The sequence below is a fragment of the Aotus nancymaae genome, unplaced genomic scaffold, assembly GCF_030222135.1.
Source record: "Aotus nancymaae isolate 86718 unplaced genomic scaffold, 86718_ANA_hifiasm-v0.15.2.pri h1tg000089l, whole genome shotgun sequence".
Taxonomy (NCBI): Eukaryota; Metazoa; Chordata; class Mammalia; order Primates; family Aotidae; genus Aotus; species Aotus nancymaae.
In genome coordinates, this window is record NW_026988504.1 from 2,010,090 (window position 1) to 2,032,886 (window position 22,797).

At 58.3% G+C, this 22,797-nt stretch overlaps 1 protein-coding gene across 7 annotated transcripts in view; it reads left to right on the forward strand.

The window, feature by feature from the left end:
* Window positions 1-22,797, forward strand: part of SLC38A10 (solute carrier family 38 member 10) — a 44,676-nt gene that overhangs the window by 12,852 nt on the left and 9,027 nt on the right. For all 7 annotated transcript variants that reach the window (XM_064369501.1, XM_064369500.1, XM_064369503.1 and 4 more), the window contains 6 exons: window positions 743-867; window positions 4,518-4,620; window positions 5,152-5,334; window positions 8,261-8,372; window positions 9,540-9,646; window positions 17,129-17,285. In XM_064369501.1, coding sequence (XP_064225571.1) covers window positions 743-867; window positions 4,518-4,620; window positions 5,152-5,334; window positions 8,261-8,372; window positions 9,540-9,646; window positions 17,129-17,285 — 787 coding nt within the window. The remainder of the gene's footprint in view (window positions 1-742; window positions 868-4,517; window positions 4,621-5,151; window positions 5,335-8,260; window positions 8,373-9,539; window positions 9,647-17,128; window positions 17,286-22,797) is intronic.

Sequence of the window (22,797 nt, forward strand, 5' to 3'; positions counted from 1 at the left end):
AAGGTGGCAAACCATTGTTTTTCTAAATGAGAATTGATAACAGGATGGACCAGAAGCCAGCTGTGAACAGGAAACTTCCCAGAGCCCCCAGCACATCCTCCATTCTCTGCCCGGGACCTGCCCATAGGAGCCGCAGGACCCGAGCCCCCGGGACCTGCCTATTCCCTGGCGAGGTCAGAAATGACCCTTCTGGCGTGGCCGGAACCTGAGTTTGCACCGGGTTTGCACCCAGAACCTGGGTTTGCAGCGGGTTTGCACCTGGACGAGGGCAGGTGGTCACTGAAGCCAGGGTCTCCAGGGCTCCTCGGCTCTCCCAGTGAGGCCTAGCCCAGTGGCAGCACCTCCTTACTCTTGAGATAGCCATGTCCTTGGTGGGCCAGTCTTCTGGAAGATGTCCGTGTCTGGCACAGTACAGGTTGGAGAGGGGCCTGCGTGTGTGGGAAACCGCTCTCTGTAACTGACGGAAACTGGGGCCGTGTGTGCTCAGTGATCTCCCTCCGTCTGTGCCAAGCTGCCCCTTTGCCAGATCAACTGCTCTGCTAACTGCAGGATGAACCAGGGTGCTCTGAGGCAGGGGCAGGAATTCAGAAATGCGCAGGGTCTCTGCCTCCAGCTGGCGGCACAGGGTGGCAGAGGCTGGGATGTGGTGGGAAGAGCTGCGCTCTCCTACTCCTTCCCGGCGGGATGCTGAGTCCCGCCTGTGTTCTGACCCACCCTGTGCTCTCTCCCCACTCCCCTGCAGATCGTGCTCTCCTCTCTCAAGCACGGCCTCTTCAGCGGGCAGTGGCTGCGGCGGGTCAGCTATGTCCGCTGGGAGGGCGTCTTCCGCTGCATCCCCATCTTCGGCATGTCCTTTGCCTGCCAGTCGTAAGTGTCCCACTGTGGCCCCCGCTGGAGGTGGGTTCTGTTGCGGGGAGGGCAAGCTGCTGGGAGACAGGACCCTCTGTCTTTCTCGTTTCCTGTGATGGCTCTTTGCTGGCTGCTGAAGTGATGTCTTGCTCAGTGATGACCTTTCCCCCTCCAGGTTGGGGGAGATGGTTATATTTTAATCGGGAGGTAAACCAGCTTCCTTCCTGGGATGTGTTGGGGGCTAGCTGGTGGGAGTCCCTGGTTTGCCAGATCCCCACAAGCAGAACTTTGGCTGTGGGGGATACAGCAACAGCCCAGCCATCTGACGGCACAGTCCCAAGCGTTGTGCCAGGATTGAGCTGTTCCGAGAATATTTAAAAGGAAATTGCACAAACATTGACTTCTGACGGCTGCTGGATGCATTGGGAGGCTGCATGCGTGTGTGAGCCTGCTTCTCTGGCACGCAGCGCTCTGTAAATGCAGATCGGGCTCTCCCGTAATTCCAGCAGCATTACCTTCTCCACCGAAACGACAAGAGTGGGTGATTCATGCCCGGTTGGAACATGATAACCGGCTGAAAAGAGAGGCGTAAATCCGGCACGGACGGGAAAAGACCATCGGCATGCGGGGGGCTGGCAGAGCGGCCCTGCCGCGTTAGTGGGCATGCACTGAGCCAATCGTAAACTAATGTGACAGATGAAATTTGTTCATACCGCTGTGTTTACACCCACACGCGAGATCCAAATCGCATTTCCCACTTAGCATCTCTCTTGGCAGCTCCGTCTCCACCAGAACGCGCCCCAGTCTTGCTGTTTAATAACCGTTATGATCGGTGACAGAAGCTGCATTCTTCCGCCGCGTACCTAGTTACCAGTTGCCCTTTGTGTCTGCGTGTTTGCATACTTAGAAATACATCTGCATCTGGGTTTTTGGTGGTGGCCACATAGTAGCCAGTGCGTATCGGTTGGGTTCGCTTCCGGAGTCAGGTGCTGGGTTCTGAAGCATTGGAGCGTGCGGCCCACCAAGTGCAGGTTTCCTTCTGCCCTCCCCCAGGGCGTGCGGGTCCGCAGAGTCACCCCACGTTCTCCCGAGCAGGGACGCCCCTCCCTGTGGTGGCCGCTGCATTGACCTCCCCATCCCTGAACCCAGGAGTGTTTGCTGAGAGCAGACAGCTCTTCCCTCCCACAGTGTCACTGCACCAGAGTGCCTGTCTGCTGGGGTGGCCGGCCGTGCCCCCGACCTGTGTGACTGGTCTGGATGCCAGCTGGGGCCAGGCCTCCCCTGTGCCTTCACTATCTGGCCCTTTCTGCTAAATGTATACCTGGTTATGCAGAATGGTTGTTCTAGGCCCAGAGAAGTGGCTGCAGCAGGACTGAGCCTAGGAGACCCTGGAGCGCAGGGTCTGTCTGGAGACCGGGGTCCCCATCCTCACCGTGGGGCAGAGGGGCACACACCCGAGAGCTGCACGCAGATGGCTGCACTGACTCTGGAAGGCCCTGGGCCTCAGATGCTGCCTCACAAGGTGGGCGGGCCAGGGATGCTCTGTGGGCCGTAGGCCGGCACTCAGCACCTCCCCCATCTGTCGAACTCCTTTGCAGGTGACCAGGAGGTTTGGTGGCTCCTGCCTTGTTTCTTTTCAGGGATGATCCTGGAGGTCTCTGGGGTAGGTGTTCAGGATTGGAGAGGAGCCTGGGGCTTGGCCTTCCACCCTGGCCACGCCATGTGCCTGGGACACCCCTTCCCACAGTATCCGTGGCTTCCTTGGGGGGGTCACTCCCCGCAGTGTGTGTTTGGGGCTGGGGCGAAGCGTGTGTCATGGGGCTCCAGCGCTGGTCCCCTCAAGCCGAGACCCTCTTTGTGGACTCGGCTCTGGCCAGAGGACAGTTTAGCACCGCGAAGTTCACGCCGCAACGCGGCCTTCTCTCGGAGCTGTGGGTCTGGGGCCACAGAGACCTCTTGTGTGTTTTCCTGCTTCTCCGCCAGCCTCCTGGGGCTGTGTGCACAAGTCTTGGCCACTTAGTTCCCTTCTAGCCTGGGCTGGGGGGAGGGCTCGTGTCCTGCAGAGTCCCCTGAGTGCGTGGATGGCACTTCATCCCGAGGGCAGCCTGATGGGACGGTGCACTAGGACCGGGCAGCGGGACACCGACAGCTGCTGGCAGGGCCTTCTCACTTGTCCTTGTCAGTCTGCTGGGTTCCTTTTCTTTTTGCTGGAGGTGGGGTCCAGCTCTGTCACCTAAGCTTAAGTGCAGTGATACGATCATGGCCCACTGCAGCCTCGACCTCCTGGGCTCCAGTGATCCTCCTGCCTCAGCCTCCCAAAGTGCTGCTATTCAGGCATCGGCCGCTGTGCCTGGACTGGTTTGTTTTTTTAACAAAGTCAGGACATCTTGTTTTTCTTTCACTTTCTTCAAGGCGGTTTGGGATTTGGCTCCGCCAGCCACTTTGCTGGTCCATTTACTGGCTGCTGACTTTCTGCCCTTCCCCTGACCCACCCAGCTTCCTTTGTGCCCTTGAGCCTCTGCCCCAGGATAGCCATGGCCACGGCCACCGAACACCCTCGGAGCAGCCCCCGGGACTCCCCACTCCAAAGTCCTCGTTTAGTTCCCAGCAGAGTGGCTCTCACCTGTGCTCTGGGGTGAACTGCCTGGCCCAGCTCCGTCCTCCCTGGCTGCACACGGATAGTTCATGGCCCCAGCCTCTCCCGTCTCGCCCACCCCTCTCCAGGGGCCCAGGTCCCCGTGCACATCCCTTGAATGGGTCTGCGCCTGTGCAGGGCTGTCACGTCCTAGCTTGGCCAGTGGCTTGGGTCCCTTGCACCCCCAGCAGCACCACGCTCCTGGCACCAGGCGTGGGACCAAAGCCAGTTTTCTCATCACACAAGTGAGAGGCTGCAGCGGGAAGCGCGCCCTGGGCTGTCTCCTCGTCTGTGCCCGACTCTGATCCCGCCTGTGCGGAGGCGCTGAGATGGGCCGGCCGCCCGGGCCTGGGTGTGTTTGTTTAACTTTCCCTCCTTTTGACAGCGATTCTCTGAACAGCTTCCTCCCGCTGCTTCCCCTATAAACTAGCTGCGTTGACTCTCAGTGCCCCCTTGCTGGCGTGGAGCAGCAGCCTGGTGTCCCGGAGCCTGCGGGAATGTTCGCCGGTCACACGCTCTGGGGGTGTCCTGCGTGGATGGCGCGCGCTCTGGGGGTGTCCTGCGTGGATGGCGCGTGCTCTGGGGGTGTCCTGCGTGGATGGCGTGCGCTCTGGGGGTGTCCTGCGTGGATGGCGCGCGCTCTGGGGGTGTCCTGCGTGGATGGCGCGTGCTCTGGGGGTGTCCTGCGTGGATGGCGCGTGCTCTGGGGGTGTCCTGCGTGGATGGCGCATGCTCTGGGGGTGTCCTGCGTGGATGGCGTGCGCTCTGGGGGTGTCCTGCGTGGATGGCGCGTGCTCTGGGGGTGTCCTGCGTGGATGGCGCGCGCTCTGGGGGTGTCCTGCGTGGATGGCGCACGCTCTGGGGGTGTCCTGTGTGGGGGCCACTGCAGCGCTCCTGTCCTCAGCGCCAGGACTCAGTGTTTGCGGAATGTTGCGTGAAGGAAGGTCAGAGGCTCCTGGCAGGTCCTGGGAGCAGCGCCTCTGGGGAATGCGTGCCTCTCGGGTCCGCTGTGAAATGGCCTGTTTTTATACAGCCAGGTGCTGCCCACCTACGACAGCCTGGATGAGCCATCGGTGAAAACCATGAGCTCCATATTTGCCTCCTCCCTCAACGTCGTCACCACCTTCTACGTCATGGTAAGAGCCTCGCCACGCCCTCTCCACACCTGTGTCATGCCAGCTCTATGTGCCATGCTGCCCTGTGGGACTGCCTCAGGCACACCCCTGGCCCTGTGTGCTGCCAGCTCCTTCTCTCTGTTCTCATCCCAGTGTCTAGAGGCTGCGTGGGGACCTGGGACAGCTCCATCAGCTTCCATCATTCCAGGACCAGCCCCCTGGGCCGGGAAGTTCTCCTGCCCTGAGGAGCCCAGCACCAGGGCTGCTCCCAGAATGCTTCATCCCAGCCACTCTTACTGTCTGTCTAGACCTCTGTTAATTCTCTATAGAAATGGCATGTTCCCTACAGAAAGTGGAGATTTTAAGGAGAAGGAGGCTGAATGGTGCTTGGTCCCTGGAAGGCCATCTCTTGAAGAGCTTCACTGTGAAGTGGATTGAAGGCCATTCTTGGGGGCAGGGCACAGGTCTCCCCCCATGCCCTGTCCACTGTGACAGGGGCCACACAGACTGGGAAGTCTGTCCGCTACGCCGCCCTTTCTCTTCCTCCAACAGGTGGGGTTTTTTGGTTACGTCAGCTTCACCGAGGCCACGGCCGGCAACGTGCTGATGCACTTCCCCTCCAACCTGGTGACGGAGATGCTCCGTTTGGGCTTCATGATGTCAGTGGCCGTGGGCTTCCCCATGATGATCCTGCCGTGCCGGCAGGCGCTGAGCACGCTGCTGTGTGAGCAGCAGGTGAGACTCCCAGGATGCTCTCCCAATTGTGATAGCACAGGCCCAGCTCGCTTCCCATGAGTTCCCAGCTGTCCCGAACTAGAGATGGAGCAGGAAAGTGGGGATTTGCTTCAGAGGAGTCCTGCAAGGGTGGGAGTTGGGGGTGCCTACAGGAACCAGATTGACAGGCAGGAGCTGATAATGGCGAGTCTGGAGATGGCACTTGGAGTTCACCGCACAGTTCTCATTACTTTTGTGTAACTTTGAAAAATTTTAACAATGTAACAAAAGCTTTTTGAGTCATAAGAGGGGCTGAGTTTGATGCAGGCCATAGTGCTGGTGCCTTTGGTCCCAGCTCCTCGGGAGGCTGAGGTGAGAGGATCGCATGAGTCCAGGAGGTTGAGGCTGAGTGTGATTGCATCACTACACTCCAGCAGAAGCAACAGAGCAAGACCCTGTCTTTAAACAAATTTTAAAACTAGCCTGGGTGTGGTAGCTCACGATTGTAATCCCAGCACTTTAGGAGGGTGAGGTGGGAGGATTGCTTAAGCCCAGGAGTTCGAGACCAGCCTGGGCAACATCGCTTGACCCCATCTCTACAAAAAATTAAGAAAAAATTAGCCAGGGATGGATGTGCATGCCTGTAGTCCCAGCTACTCCGGAGGCTGAGGCAGGAGATCACTTGAACCAAGAGTTCAAGGCTGCAGTGCGCTGTGACCTGCCATCATACTCCAGCCTGGACTACAAAGCAAGACCCTGTCTCTAAAAAAGAAAGAAAGAAAAATAAAAACTGAGGCTGGGTTTTTTACTTTAACTTATGTAGGCAAGGCAGCTACTTAGTTTTTGATAAGAAATTTTCAACCGTAGGAGGAAACCAGGAGGCTGTCCTGGTTCTCTCTGTGGCAGAGTTAACTGTGGAAGGCACGCTGTGCTGTCTTGCGCCCCGAGCATGGGGTGCAGTATTGGGGGAGCCCTGCCCCATCCAGGTTCCACCTGCCTCCCCTCGGGAGCTCTTCCAGGTGGCCCATCCTCTTCTGTCCCGTCAGCTGGGACTCCCAGTGGCTGGAGGCACAAGTTCCTCTTGAACTGTTTCAGCCACGGCGGGTGGAGTGGTCTCAGAGGACCCAGGGGAGAGTCCATCAGTCACGGTGGGGGTGGTGGGTCTCCGTGAGCCTTGGGAGCAGCAGCACAGGCTCACTGTCCATGTGGCCAGGTGCTGGTCACCACAGCGTGGTGGCAGTCATCTGCCTCCTCGGACTTCCTCCAGCCACGTGCCTTCGGCTTTGCAGCAGCGGCCAAGCACCAAGGACTGGGCGCCTCCCCCACGTGCTGGGGCTCCTCTCTTCTGAAGAGTTCAGGCACCTAGGCACAGGCGAGGCAGGATCGAGGAGGCAAGGGCAGAGCCCATCATCTGGCCATGGGGTCCCCCCGCTCTTCCGGCCAGGCCAGCTTTCACTGTTTGATGTTTTGTACCTGAGCAGCATCTGTATTTCTGTACATGACCCATTTTTACCTTGTTAAGTAGTTGACAGTGGCATGAAAGGTACTGTGAATCGAGCAGGAGAGCTCATGCACATCCCTTCACCCCAGCGAGGACCTGGCTGTGCGTTTCCCCCGTCGGCGCTCATGGCTTCTCTCTTCACCGAGGTGCAGCCGCGGCCATCGCACCTGCCTTCTTGACAGCAGCCGACGTGCCGTGAGCGTTTCTCCACGGTCCCTAGAAGCCTGCAGGGGCTCTGCTCCCTTGCTTCTCCACCTGTCGTGGGGGCCTGGGCACCCTGCTCCATCACCCTTGACCTCTCGTGGATAACCGTCTCATGACAGTCTTCGTGCTAAAGTCCCCTCTCCACTTCTCTGGTCTATTTCATAGGCAAATTTCCTCTTGTGTGATGGACCTAACCTCTCACCTCCCTGGCCTGTATACAAATTATCGCCCTAAGGCCCATAGGAAATTCTGGCTCCAGCTCCCGCAGTCCATCCTGTGTAAAAGTCCATTCTGAAAATGGGATGCTTCAAAACTGCAGTTCTAGAAAGTTCTGCAGTTGTTTCCTAGCCCAGGGATAGTCATCATGACCAGCCCGTCCTGTGTGTTAACTCATTTGGTCCTTACCATGGCTGGATGAGGAGATGCTTCAGTTGACAGACAAGGAAACTGAGGCATGGAGGTTAAGTCACTTGTCCAAGGCACCAAGCTGGGGCTGGTGAGTGGCAGAGCAAGGATTTGAGACAGGCAGTCTGGCTCCCGCGTCCTGTACTAGACCACAGCCTGGGGCTCTGGGGCAGGTGGGGTTGAGGCCATCTACCCTTTGGCTCTGCTGCCTCCTCGCCGTGCAGGGCAGTAGAGGCCTGGCTGCACCCTGGAGCCAAAACAGGCACTTGCAATTTGGTGACGCCTCATCATGCCCTTCTCTCCTCTTCTTCCTGGACTTTGAAATTGCTCACTGCTTGTTGCACATTTGCTGGAGACGATGATAACATGGCCATATATGTGTGTGAGTGTCAGTGAATGTGTGCGCATGCACGTGGGGGTTCTGCCTGCACCCTGAGACCTGCACGCCAGGGGAGGCCTAGAGTCATTTGGCAGGGGCGGCGCTGTGCAGCCTGTACTCTGCTCGCCATGCTTCCGGGCACTTAAAAAACTCTTGTGGCATTGCTCTAAAAGCAAAAATGAAAACGGAAGGACTCGTTACTCACATTTCAAAACGAGGTTGTAAAATTTACGGCCTGTGCCTGGGGTGAGAAGCCCTGCTGCAGGTTCCTGTTCGAGTGGCTCAGCCAGATCTGACTGTGCTGGTCAGGCTCACCTGCCAGCGGAGCGTGCGCCCGGCCTCACGTGGAGATGTGCCCGGTGTGCCCGGCAGAGCTCTTTCGGGCATGGCCTTCTGGGAGAGTGGTGGAGGAGATCAGTCACTTCAAAGCCTTTTTGTTTCTATTTTCTTTAATACAGCAAAAAGATGGCACGTTTGCAGCAGGGGGCTACATGCCCCCCCTCCGGTTTAAAGCACTTACCCTCTCTGTGGTGTTTGGGACCATGGTCGGTGGCATTCTTATCCCCAACGGTAAGGCTGGGGGCTGCTCTAGTGCCGGGCAGTGGGACCCGGGGGCGCCGGTGTTCAACCACGACCTGCACAGTCATGAGCTGTCCTCTCTGGTCTCCTAAAAGTGTCCAGAGACTGTGTCACTGGCCCACAGAGAAGGGGAGGAGATAAAGTCTGGCAGCTTGATGGGACAGCAGCCACCCATTGACACCAGGGCAGAGAGGGACTGCAGTGCCAGACACAGGCCTCATTTGTCAAATGAACCATCACAGAACAGCGCATTCTGTGCCGTTGACTCTCGACTTCCGGTGTTGTTGGCACTTTACCGAGGGGAGTGTTGAAGGCCTGAACGTGTTTATGTTACGCAAATGCCCCCACTACCGAGCAGACAAGGCAGAGCTCGTTATCATCAGGTCACGGGGACCCGCACGCCTCTCCCCAGGGAGCATCCCTAGAGGTGATGTCTGGGCCCCTGCCGGGGGCTGCACTCTGGTAGCATGCGCCAGGCCCTGGCTTTTACAACCGCCCTAGGATAGGTCCTGCCCAGCCTAGGGCCACTCATGGCGCAGCAGGTGGGAGAGGCAGCGTGGGAACTGTGCTGTGCGGAGCCAGCATCTGGTATAGGCAGAAAATCCCTAGTGTCTGGCTCTTTTTTTTTTTTTTTTTTCAAACGGATTCTCGCTCTGTCACCCAGGCTGGAGTGCAGTGGTGAGATCTTGGCTCACTGCAACCTCCATGTCCTGGGTTCAAGTGAGTCTCCTGCCTCAACCTCCCAAGTAGCTGTGATTACAGGCATGCGCCACCACGCCCAGCTAATTTTTGTATTTTTAGTACAGACGGGGTTTCACTGTGGCCAGGATGGTCTCAAACTCCTGACCTCATGATCCACTTGCCTCAGCCTCCCAAAGTGCAGGGATTACAGGCGTGAGCCACCGCCCCTGGCCGTGTCTGGGTCTTTGAAGATGAACAATCAGAGAATTCACCCCGGGAGCCCAAATACACTGTTGAGGAATCAGCTGGCTGTTGTCAGGCTTACCGGGCACAGAGGGCATCTCTGCTCCCAGCTCACGCCTAGATGGCCTTTCCTTCAATGCTGACTTGCTCGCCCACATGCTGGGCAAAAGCTCAGGTCCCCTCCGGACTGGCACCCTTTCCTGCTCATCCCTTCCTGTCACTTTTCTTTCCTAGTGGAGACCATCCTGGGCCTCACGGGTGCAACCATGGGAAGCCTCATTTGCTTCATCTGCCCGGCGCTGATCTACAAGAAAATCCACAGGAACGCGCTTTCCTCCCAGGTAGGGGACACTTGCGGGGAGGCCTGGACGAGGGCTGATTGGTCTGGGCTGGGGAGAGCTGGAGGCAGAAGGAAGCCCCTGTTCAGCGTTTTCAGATGCATTCTGTCCAGAAACTTCAAACCCACAAAAGGGACTTGGTCCAGTCAGCCTGGGGAACCCTGGGTTCACAGGATGCACGGTCTTTGCCCAGCAGGGCCTCACCCAGCTGCCCACCAGCTGTGCATCGGGCTTTCCTGAGAGCCGACTTAGCTGAGTTGTAAGCACTTTCCCCGTGGTGTTTTTGTGGTGACTGACTCTCCATGGACCTGCTGCCAACTCTGAGTCCCCTCCCCAGTCGCCCACCCCCAAGGCCACCAGCAGTGCGGTTCCTGGTGTGACCCTCAAGGGGCAGTCTGTGCATGTGGGCGGCCGACGCATGCACGTGCATGCACGTGGGTGTTCCTTTCATTGTAACACAGCTTCCTGCTGCTTTTGCTCAAAATCCCTTGCAGGTCAGGTTGCTCCACGCCGTGGGCACAGAGCTGCCTGGCTATTTTTAGCCGTTTCATGGTGTTCCATGGCAGGAAAATTCCATAATCTCAGTCTCTGAAGGAGTCACCTCTCCAGTCTTTTGCTTTTGCAGACACAATTGTGATGAATACATGTATTCCTGAGCATCGTGACATATTTGAGCACACATCTGTAGGAAGCCTTCCAGAAATGGAATCCTGTGTCAGGAGTGTGAGCATTTGTAAACATGGTGACTCTACCCAAATGCCTGCAGCGTCGCTCCTAGCCAGGCTCAAGGCCTCTGTCCCACGCCCAGGACCTTCCAGTCTTCATCATTCTTCTCTGGCGGGAACTTGGGCATCTTTTCATGGGTTTAGAAGCCACTTGTGTTTCTTTTTCTGTGAACTGCCTGTGTTCTTTGCTTACTTTTCATGGAGTTGAGCTTTTTTTACTGGTATATATTGATACATTTTTTTTTTCTTTTTTTTTGAGACGGAGTCTCGCCGTGTTGCCCAGGCTGGAGTGCAGTGGTGTGATCTCAGCTCACTGCAACCTCCGCCTCCCAGGTTCAAGTGATCCTTCTGCCTCAGCCTCCCGAGTAACTGGGAATTACAGCCACATTCCACCATGCCTGTCTAATTTTTTGTATTTTTTTTTTTTTTTTTTGAGACAGAGTCTCGCTCTGTCGCCAGGCGTCAGGCTGGAGTGCAGTGGTGGGATCTCGGCTCACTGCAGTCTCCACCTCCTGGGTTCAAGCAGTTCTCCCGCCTCAGCCTCCTGAGTAGCTGGGACTACAAGCATGTGCCACCACGCCCAGCTAACTTTTGAATGTTTAGTAGAGATGGGGTTTCACCATGTTGGCCAGGATGGTCTCGATCTCTTGACCTCGTGATCCGCTCACCTCGGCCTCCCAAAGTGCTGGGATTACAGGCATGAGCCACTGTGCCCGGCCTAATTTTTTGTGTTTTTAGTAGAAATGGGGTTTCACCATGTTAGCCAAGCTGATCTCAAACTCCTGACCTCAGGTGATTCGCCCACTGTGGCCTCTCAAAAGTGCTGGGATTACAGGCGTCAGCCACCTCGCCTGGCCTATACTGATACATTTTTAAAAGGTATGATATATATACAGCTACCATAAAGCCCATAATTCTTGTATACAACCTGGTAAGTTTTTACAAAGTGAACCACATGGAACCACCATCCAGAGCAGACATAGGACATCCCAGCACCCCAGAGCTCCCCATGGTTGCCTCACTGTCATCCACTCCCACCCTAAAGGTCCCTGCCCATCTGTCTTCCAGCATTCTAGAATGATCTTGCCTGTCTGTAAGTTGCGGTAAATGGATTCTTACAGTGTGTGTTAGAATACACATCCATGTGTGTCAGCCACTTCCTCGGCATCTCGGCTCACTGCAACCTCTGCCTCCCAGGTTCAAGCAATTCTCCTGCCTCAGCCTCCGGAGTAGTTGGGATTACAAGTGCTTGCCACCACACCCAGCTAATTTTTGTGTTTTTAATAGAGACGTGGTTTCACCATGTTGTCCAGGCTGTTCTTGAACTCCTGACCTCAAATGATCCACCCACCTCAGCCTCCTAAAGTGCTGGGATTACAGATATGAGCCACTGCGCCCACCCTTACTGCAGCCTCCACCTCCCAGGTTCAAGCTATTCTTCTGCCTCAGCCTTCTGAGTAGCTGGGATTACAGGTGTGTGCAACCACGCCAGACTAATTTTTGTATTTTTAGTAGAGATGGGATTTCACCACGTTGGCCAGTCTGGTCTCAGACACTCCTGACCTCAGGTGATCTACTCACCTTGGCCTCCCAAAGTGGTGGGATTACAGGTATGAGCCACTTGTGCCTGGCCTGTTTGTTCTTTATTTTGAAAGTCAGAAAAGTTGAGGGTTTCTCCAATCCTACATGAGGCTGGGGCTTTGGTCCCGCTGACCCAGAGCCAGGAGGGAGCTGGAGCAGCAGGCAGCTTAGAAGGTGCCTGAGGGCCACTCAGAGGACAAATGCCTGGGGCACAGGAGGCCACCTCACAGGGGTGCACCCAGAAGGCAGTAGTCCCCACAGGGCCTGGAAGCCGGCTCCTGATCTTGGAAAGATGTAATGAAATGCACACTGTGGCTCTCAGAGAGAATGAGCCACCGGTGGGGCATCTGCCTGTAACCAGAGGACCCCCGAGGCCTGCTGAGGCTCAGGCCCTTGCTGGGTGGGTGCCTGGGTGCTAACTGAGACCCACATGGAGGCGCGTGGTGCAGAGCAGCCAGAGCCCCGGCCCGCACCTGCGCTTTTCATTCCTGAAGTGCAGAGGGTGGACTGGTGCCCGTTCTACATGTTTGGAGTGAAAAGTGGGTGTTTTCTCCCCCCTCCTTGGGACTTCTCTCTGCCTTGGAGTCAGCGATGCCTTGTGTGTCTGGAGGCCCTGCACTCCTCCAGGGGAGGGTGCTATGATCCGGGCAGTGCGTGGCCCTTGGTCAGGACCCTGGATTTTCCAAGTTCAGGTGAGACGTCTGGAATGGGCTTGCGTTCCTCCTGCCGGCCGGCTCTGCCGCTCTGTTGATCTGACGGCTGCTGAAATGAAAGTCACGTGTGCTCTGAAAGCAGGTGTCTGGCACACTGGTCCCGAGGAGCAACCGCGTCCTCAAAGAAAGTTCTTTGGCTGTGCAGGAAGCTGTGCCAGAAGGCACAGGGTAGAGGCTAGGCTGGGGCTCCAGGGGCTTCCCCCTGCCACTGAGGCTGGGCAGCCACTGCGCTCCCCATAGCCCCCGGCCCCCCAGTTCCCAGCTGTCCATCTGTGCAGAACTCCACTTACACCCTTATTCAGGATTCTGAGGGAACTATGGACCATCCCCTTGTTGACGTCACATGTTCCATGGTTAGACTGCAGTGGCAGGACCAGCACAGGGCAGCCTGGCCCTCACCCTGTCCTCGGGGCTATGGCGCCCGCTCCACTCCATCATGTCTGCAGCCCAGTCTGCAGCAGAGTTCTCACAGCTGCCTGGGGACTTCAGTGATCCTCCAAATGCCCAGCCCACCTGCAGCATCTGATGCTGCTGCAGAGTCCGTGTTCCCGCCCTGGCCCTGGCACAGAGGTCCAGCACGTGGCAGCCCACAGACTGGGATGTGGTCATTGCACGTGCTGTCCCCCAGACACACACCATCACAGATGCCCATGTGGCCTGAGCATTCCCATGGGTCCCCTCAAGCTGGGTGGCGCTGCTGTCTCTGCCAGAATGTTTCTTTTTTTTTTTTAGACAGAGTCTCACTCTGTCACCCAGGCTGGAGTGCTGTGGTGTGGTCTCAGCTCACTGCAACCTCTGCCTCCCGGGTTCAAGCCATTCTCCTGCCTCAGCCTCCTGAGCAGCTGGGATTACAGGCACAGGCCACCATGCCCAGCTAAGTTTTTTTTTGTATTATTAGTAAAGGCAGGGTTTCACCATGTTGGCCAGGCCGATCTCTAACTCCTGGCCTTGCGATCCGCCCACCTTGGCCCCCCAAAGTGCTGGGATTGCAGGCGTGAGTCGCTGCGCCCGGCCACCGGGGTGTTTCTTAGAGGAAAGGCTGACCGTGTGAACTGTGATGTTGGCTGGGGCGGCGGCTGCTCGTGCTCAAGGCAGTGGTCGCTGGCAAATGCCCCACAGAGCATGACAGCCTGGAAGTGAGTGAGTCAGGACCAGAGAAATTGGGGATGGAGACTTCCAGCCAGTGGGGTGTTCCCCGGGCGTCACCATCTCAGTGTTCAGGGCTGCTCTGCCGCTCTCACGCAGGGGCTTGTCCTGAGTGGCATTTCGCTGGCAGTGCTGTGCTGCCTGGTGTCTGGTGGGGGCCCGGGGACGGCTTTCCTGATGGGGACCCCTTAGGGCAGGCGGCAACAGCAGGCATGTGCGTGGCAGCGGGCAGGGCTGGGTCTGCTTCCTGGACCCGCCTGTCTGGAACAGTACTGCCTTCGCCCCAGCCCGAAGACTCCACGCAGGCTCCCTGTGTACAGTGACCTTAAGCCACCACGTCTCCAATGTGTTTTGAGATGTTCTTGGACTTGGGGCTGAATTCGTCCCCAGGTGCTTCCCTGCAAGGTGGCAGGTGGTGGGGGGGCCCCCTCCCCTGCTGACCAGCTTCACACTCAGGGCTCTCTGTGGGTCCTCGGTCAAGTGTGTTCTCCTCCCTGTGCCTCTGTCCTTTCCAAGGCCCATTGGCCCTGGGTCTTCTGGGAAGCTTGCTGTCTCCCAGCATGGGGGAGGTTCATGTGTTTGATTTTGCATGTGATTTTTAAGCTCAGAAAGTTGGGGGTTGAAAGAAATCGTTGAAGTCGTGGAGGTGTTTGTCAGTCTCCAGAAAATAACGTAACATAGGGGTTCGAGACCAGCCCGGCCAAATGGTGAAACCCAGTCTCTACTAAAAATACAAAAATTAGCCGGGCGTGGTGGCGCACACCTATAATCCCAGCTACTCAGGAGGCTATGGCAGGAGAATCGCTTTAACCTGGAAGGCGGAGGTTGTGGTGAGCCGAGATCGCACCATTGCACTTCAGCCTGGGCAACAGAGCAAGACTCCATCTCAAAAAAAAAAAAAGAAAGAAAGAAGATAACCTGATATGAAATGACCAGCCAATGTCTTTATCTTTGGATCTAAAGTGTTGGAGGCCTGGAGGAGCCGCTCTTGCTGGGCTCCCTGGCGGATGGCGAACTCTGGGCTCTGGGATTCCACCTGGGGAGTCTTCTGCCCTGCCCTGCCGGTGTCCCGGAGCAGAGCTGCTTGCCCTTCCTATCTGGGTCCTCTCACCAGGATCCCCTAGTGGTCGTGTTGGTGTTACGGGAAGTCCAAGTAGGGAGCTAAGTTTTTTGGTAGCTCCTCAGAAGGGAATTTGGGCCATCAGCTGGAGAAGTGTGAGTTGTACTCAGCGTGTGCAGCTGTACCCACTTGGAGAAACTCGCCCAGGATGTGGCGACAGGGTTCCCACAGTGAATGGGGGTTCCCAGGCTTCCAGACAATACAGTCTCCTGTCTAGGTACCTTCCTGGTGGGTCGGATTAAATTTCCATCTGGACCCTTTACTCCAGGTCACCCGAGCCCGGCCTCTGCCCTGTGCTGGCTGGCAGAGGCCTCGGTGGGAGGGCAGGGCCCTGAAGATAGAGGTCCAGGGGCAGCTGTGGTGTAGGATGGGTCACAAGGGCTGTGACGGGCCCCCAAGTCCTGCCTCTGATGATGGCCTTTCCTTCTGGCATCAGGCTTCCAAGCCACGGCCATCCGCGTCACCCACTGGCAGCTGGCCTTTCTATACCTGCTCCCTACATAGGCCTGATAGCCTCAGGAAATTGAAAGCTTCTTCCTTTTTAAAATTACCCTAAGACTGTGTTGGTCACCTTCCAGACACCACCACGGCTCTGGGACTCTTCCCTTCTGGGAAGACGTAACGTGGCTGAAGGGGCATCTCAAATGGAGAACATGGGGCCAGGGCAGGGGCAGAGGTCTGTGGGCCGTCGAGCCTGCAGGTCCTGCTGCGGCCTCTGGAACACATATCAGATGGTGTCCCCACAAGCACCGGGGCAGGGCTGCTGTCGCCGCAGGCTCCAGCCAGCTGTGGTTACTGCCAGAGGGGCCTTGGGCTCCCTGGGCATCCCACGAGCCACAAGGCCACTGCAGCCGGGCTTTCTGCAACGGAGCCCATTGACCCTGGAGCCGCAGCCGCACCTGGCATCCGGAGACGCTGACACAGCCCAGGGTTTCTGGGTGGCAGAGACGGAGGTGGAGGAAGCCGGCTCCTGTTAGATTGTCATCCTTTAGCCAGCTTCGGAGAGCATGGGTCCTTCTGTCCGGGGACCGTCTTCTCTAATTGCGTTGGACCAGGGAAGTCTCACCAGTTCTTCTGAACTGATTTTTTTTTTTTTTTTTTTTTAAAGAGCCAACATACCTTTCAGAAAGGGATTTTGAGTTCTGGCTCTGAGACCGCAGAGGTAGAATGACACAGTCCCTTTGCTCTACCAGAGGCCGCCTTTCCAGCGCACCCAGGCTCTGCCGAACCAGGAGTTGGCGCTCCCCTGGGGAGAGCAGCTTGTGCCGAGCTAGGCCAGGCGGGAACCGCAGCACCTGCGGCTGTGACTGTGGCCACGTGAATGACGGGAGGAGCAGGCCCAGCGCGTTCACTAACATAGCAGGGTGGCAGGAGCTGGGCCACACGGTGTAGAGGTTGTCAGGGTCACTGAGGCAGCATGCATGATGCTTATGATCGGCCGGAGGGGGCCTCCGGGAGGGAGGACGAGGTCACACAGGGAGAGCCCTCGGCAATGAAGACTGCCGGGCGGTCAGCTCACAGAGGGACCTTGATGGGCACCACGGCACAGCTATGGAGACGTGGAGGTTGTTTCTGTCCCCGCCCCCATGCATGGTGCCGGCTGTGGTGACTAGGGCAAGTCCTTCGTGTCCACGTGGGCTGTGTCCGCTGCACAGGGCCGGCCCTGTGGGTTGTGCGGGAGCGCTCGCTTTGAGGACAGCATAGACGGGGGCTCAAGGTGGGCGGCTGCCTGGAGGCCCCTGCTTCTCTCCCAGGCAGGTCAGCCTGGTGCTCAGTCTCTGTTCCAAGGCTCCTCATGTCCCTGCAGCTTCCGAAGCCACTCTCCCTCCCGCTGGGCTTTCATGGCTGGCATGCTCCCCCATGGTTGGCCCATGACCCCAGCTGGCATGGAGGGCACATCAGCCACAGGCTGGATGCCAGGAGTCCCACCGTGCTCTGACTGACAGCGCCACATCAGGGCTCAGGCCCTGTTCCATTGGTCAGCAGCTTCGCCGGTAGGCGGGCCAGGTCTCCCCGGGAGTGGCCACCTGTCCTCAGGCAGGGCGGACTGCACACCCATCCCCGGCTCCAGGGACCGTGTCGCTCCCACTCTCCTCGCACCTCACCCGGTCCCTGAGCCTCTCTGCCAGGCCGGTTTTATAGCCTGGGCAGGGGCGGGGGCCGGCTGTGACCTCTGCCCCTGGGGTCTTTGTCTCCTCAGGTGGTGCTGTGGGTCGGCCTGGGCGTCCTGGTGGTGAGCACTGTCACCACGCTGTCTGTGAGCGAGGGGGTCCCTGAGGACTTGGCAGAGGAAGCCCCCGGCAACCAGCCTGGAGAGGCCGAGGGTCTGAAGAAGGCGGAGGCAGTGCGGCTCTCAGGTACGCGGGTCTTGGGTACGTGGCTCTCGGGTACGCGGCTCTCGGGTACACGGGTCTCCCATGGGTGCTTGGCCCTGGCCCTCGGAGCCTTCTCAGGGCAAGTGCCCCCTGGGCGTCTCCTGGGTCTGGTCCAAAGATTGTGCTCATCTGCCCAGTGGCCTCTGTCCTGTGTGCGTGCAGCAGATGGGGTGGGGCCGCCAGCCTTGCCTGTGATGGTGCTCTGTGTATGGAGGCTGGCTGTGGCATGGCCTGTATGCAGGGAACATGGGACAGGAGTGGATGCCTGCCGCTCGCAGGACTAGGGTTATGTTTCTGAGTGTTGCTCACGTGCCGTTCCTTTAGCTTTGAGGATAGAAGTTTCGAGCCAGTTTTCTCCCGGACGGTGTTGGCGACCAGGCCTCAGTTTGGTTTGCCGCCTCAGGTCAGTTATTAGTTTACCAGGACTGTGGCTGGAGTTACGACCGAGACCCCTCATGCAGCTGCAGCCCACTTTGGGAGGGGCCCGCGGTGCCCTGCAACCTTGATGCCCCCATCTGTGGCAAAGTCCCAGGGGCTACAGAGATGCACGTTTCATGAGTGTGGCTTTCCAGGGCTCAGTGCAGCTCTGTATGCCCGGGGGACTGCTGCATCCCTGACCCTCCCTGGCCTGGATAGGGAGTGCCACACAGGCTGGCACTGCAGCAGCAGATGGCCCCAGGCCCAGGCCTGCCAGGAGCTTTGAGCGGCTGGTGCTAGGGAGGCATGGGTGCTGGCACATGGGTGCTGTCCACGATGACCTTCACACTGGGGTCTTCCCCTGACAGCAGCTGGGTTTATGCATCCACACTGCCCGTGTGCCCACCACATCCAACACACCTCTGCAGAGGCCCCGGCTCATGCGGATTCGCTGGGCGGCGTCTGCACGCCATCCTGGGAGCCCCAGTGGGGAGCAGCGCCGGCTGTGTCCGGGGGTCTCGGGTTGCTGTGGAGGTGCTGGGAGTGACTTCCCCTCAGGGCGGGGCCTCCACTTCTTAACAGAGGGGTGGAGAGGTCCTGTGGAAGGGAACCCCTGGCGTCGACAGAGCGTGTCTCAGCTGTGGTGACCCTGGGGCTTGTGGTCATCTCTGTTCCGGGCCCCACACTCCTGTACCAGCAAAGCCCCTTCCCAGCATTGTCACCTCATACAAACTGCCCCTAGGGACACTCTCCCAGGGCTCCCTGGAGCCGCTGTGTTTAGAGTCACCGAGGATGCCTGCTCCCGGGTGGCAAGGGCGGGCAGAGGAGCCCTGCCTTCTGGGTTTCCTGCAGCTGACAGGGCAGTGCTTGGGGACAGCTGGGGTCACCAGAGAAAGAAAATGGCAGTGTTCCAAAGCTCCAGGTGGCCGCCCGCTGCCTTGCGCCGGATTTGGTAATTGAGACTGGACAGAGTGCACCTGAAGAGGAGGTGGTGGTTTTGCACCTGCCTCAGCGGGCACCCCAGGCAGGACCACTTCCTTGCTGTTCGTGTGTCTGGGCTAGAGTGGGCGCTGACATGGCGCTGTTGGCGGGGTTGTGGTAGCCCAGGAACTGGAGTCCAGTGTGCCAGGACGCTAGCCCTGGGCAGTGAGGGGTGTCGACCTCGTCCAGTGGTGCAGGCCGCTGGGGAGTGGACTTCTGGGTGCTGGCCAGCAGGGGCTCCCCGTCCTCCAGCGCTGTGCGGCCTCCGCCTGCGGCCAGTACAAGCAGCTGTGTCCTGTCATGAGGCTGCCCGGGCCTCCGGCTCACCTGGTGCCCTCCGAGGCCACATCTGGTTTCTGTTTCTTCCCTGAGGCTGTAACAGAACACATGGCCCCTCTCAGAGCCACATGGTGCTTGTTCCGCGTGCCTCCAATTTTCCAGCCCCCGGCGCCCCCGTGATAGATGGGCCGCCTTGCTGAGGCCAAGGTGCGGCTGAGGGGCCTCTGCTGATGCGCACTCCCTGTCGGACGGCTGAGCGGAGTTTTCTTGGTCTCTTTGATGCTGCAGAGGCCAAAAGTGGTACCTGCTGACTAGGTGAGAGCCCTGTGTGGCCCTGGGCTGTGGCCGTGAGTCCCACCCTCGTGCAAATGTCGTGGCGGCCACGCACAGCCTGGGCCCCACATACCGCCTTGCAGGCCTTGGTGAGCGTGGCTGAGTCCTTGCAGAGGCTCGTGAAAACAGTTACGCATGAAAGCCAGGAGTCAGGGCACTCATGCCTGTGTGCCGTAGCACCCTGAAGGTAGGGGTGGCCTTGGATTTTGTGACATCTCCTGTCTTGGAGCTGCAGGTCCCCTGTCCTCCCGATGCCTGCAAGCTCCCCGCTTGCCGCACAGGGCGGCACTGCAAGGCCCGCACCCTTCAGGACTCTCATCTCTGCTCCCCCAGCGGGGCAGGCACAGCTGCACTTCTGCTTGGTGGGAAAATGAGACCGGGCCTGGCTCAGAAGGGACCCAGACTGTGGTGATACGGGGGGAATGAGGGTCTGCTGGGTGTCGACGAGTCAGGCATGTTGGCTCAGGGGCAGAGATGGCCACAGTCCTGTGCACTCAGGCCCAAGCGGGGGCACACACGGCCCCCACGTGTGGAGCCAGGTCACATGGCTCGACACAGGCCTGAGGCTGCAAGAGGCAGGGTTGTTCGGAATCCGGCACAGCCCGCATGGTTATCTCAGACAGTGGAGCCAGCTCCCTGTCATCTCAGGACAGCAGCAGAAACATGGCACAAAACTACAACAGGAGGAGAGGCATGGGGGACACAGCAAAGGAGCTGTGAGAAGCCGGCTCAGGGCCAGCGTGGTGACTCACGCCTGGAATCCCAGTACTATGGGAGGCCAAGGCAGGAGGATCACCCGAGGTCAGGAGTTTTGAGACCAGCCTGGCCAACATGGTGAAACCCCGTCTCTACTAAAAATAAAAAATTAGCCAGGCGTGGTGGCTGGATGCTGAGGTGGGAGGATCACTTGAGTCTGGAAGGTCAGGGCTGTAGGGAGCTGAGATGGCACCACCGCACTCCAGCCTGGGTGACAGAGTGGGACTGTGTCTCAAAAAAAAAGAGCTTTCCTAGCAGGGCATGCAGGAGAGCTCCTGCAGGGGGCGTTGTCCCCACAGTGGAGGAGAGAAGGGAGAAGTAGGGGGCCCTCGTCTGTTGCACCATTTAGTGCCCAGCTGGAGGCTGGACCAGCATGGCTGTGTCGCCAGCCCAGATACCCGGGAACCAGGAGCCAGATGGCCTGAGATTCCCCCTTCATTCGCAAAGATGACCATGAGGCCATTGGTCAGCTGTGTCCGGAAGACTGGGCTGGAAAATGCACCCTTCATGAGCAATACTCTCTCATGGCGGCACTGAGGGAAAGTGAAGAATCAGCTGTTAGGAAGTTGCGTAAAAGCAGGGACCAGCTTTTCAAAGTCACGTCAGCGGCCATTGTTCTTGCCTCTGGCCAATGCGGAGCGCTGGAATCCTGACCTCCTGAACTTGAGGCGGTGCTTGAGTTGATGAGGAACTCCGTCAGCGGGGTGCCAGACCCTGTTGAAACGTCACTGCGTCAGGGGGCAGTCTGACGTGACTGTCTCCATCTTTACTGATCACAGGGCACACAGAGGGAGCCACGGCACGTCCACGCCAGCAGCCCACAGAGCCGCCTTGCCGACTCTTGGGGTCCAGACGGCAGCATCGCTGGCTCCCCGCCTGTCTGCGCTGGCCTCCGGTCCAGGGTGGACACCAGCCTCGAATGTGGGGTTGGGGATGCGCACATGCTCCCCCACTCCAGGTCACCTCCTCCAAGTCACTGAGCGTGTCTCACTCCAAAGACAGAGCCTTGAGCCGTGGCAGCCTTGGGGCTTCCGCAGCTGGCTGGACATCAGGGAGGAAAGTCTGAGGGGCCCGCCTGTGCTGTGGCCGAGTTATGGCCTCCGTTATTGTCAGGAAGTTGTGTGTTTCTGCAGGCGCCAGGAGCTGGGAACCTGCCACGCCCGGCAGTAAGGAGCCGCTGGGACAGGACGTAAAGGTGCTCTCCTGGCACCAGGCTCCAGTGGTGCTCGCGGGTCGTGGTTTTTTTTGACTGGAGGTGATTTTTTTTTTTTTTTTTTGAGATGGAGTCTCACCCTGTTGCCCAGGCTGGAGTGCAGTGGCACAGTATCAGCTCACCGCAACCTCTGCCTCCTGAGTTCAAGTGATTCTCCTGCCTTAGCCTCCAGAGTAGCTGAGACTATCGGTGCACAGCACCACACCCGGCTAATTTTGTATTTTTTGTTGAGACAGGGTTTTGCCATGTTGGCCAGGATGGTGTCAAACTCCTGACCTCAAGTGATCCTCCTGCCTCAGCCTCTCAAAGTGCTGGGATTCCCATTGTGAGCCACCATGCCTGGCCTGGAGGTGATTTTTGAAGCTGGATGAGGGAGGATGGCTGCCCTGTGGCAGCTCCCTCAGCTGGGTGTTGCTGGGGGAGCACATGGGGCCATCCCCCTCCTCCGCTGGGTGTTGCTGGGGGAGCACATGGGGCCATCCCCCTCCTCCGCTGGATGTTGCTGGGGGAGCACATGGGGCCATCCCCTTCGGCCACCGCCTCCTCCGCTGTGGCTCAGCCGGGTATGCTGCTGGCCTCCTAGAAGAAATTCGGATGCCAGAGATCCCCTCCCTCCAGAGGAGCTCAGTCACGAGCTGGCGGGGGGCACTCGCCACAAGGGGCCCTTTTCTGTCTTTGTGAAACCTGTGATCATGTGGAGACTGGAAATGCCTGGCAGCACTCGGACGTTTCTCAGTTGCCGATTTTGAAGTTTTTGTTAGTTTTACTACAGCCAAGAGGCACTGCTGGCAAACCGTCCCTGACGCGAAGGTCGGCTCCATGTGGAAAAGTCTGTGTGCGTTGCCCGTGGACAGCTGCAGAGCGCCGGGTGTGAAGGCCGGGCCTGGCTGTGAGTGCAGCCCTCGGCCGGTCAGCTGCTGCTGGCGGGGGGGAGCCAGGGCGTGCGCAGCCTTCCTGCAGGGGGCCGTGCACTCCTGCGCCGAGAGGCGTGGCGTTCCCTGGAGATTTTCCAAAGGGACCTCTGGGGCAGCTCCTGGCTCCTGGCTCAACATGGTCACCTGCGTCCCGCATCCCGTGGCTCCTACACCCACACAGAGCTCCCCCCGGAGCCCCAGGCTGGTCATTCACAGCCTCCTGCTGAGACAACGACTACTCAGAGGCAACTCGGCCTTTGACAATGGAGGCTTCCTTTTTGCCACATTTTCCCTCCCCACTCCCCAGCCTCCCTTTCTTAACCAATCCACAGATGGGCGCTCTTGATTGATAGTTGTGGCTTGTTTCCGCGTGGGGCCTTTGCCGAGGCTTCGTGGTGTCATGGAGACCAGTATTTTTCACCTGCTTGGGCTTATTGAATTGGTCACTTGGGCTGGGCGTGGTGGCTCAGGCCTGTAATCCCAGCACTTGGGAGGATAAGGTGGGTGGATCACTTGAGGTCAGGAGTTTGAGACCAGCCTGGCCAACATGGTGAAACCGTGTCTCTTATTAAAAATACAAAAATCAGCCAGGCATTGTGGT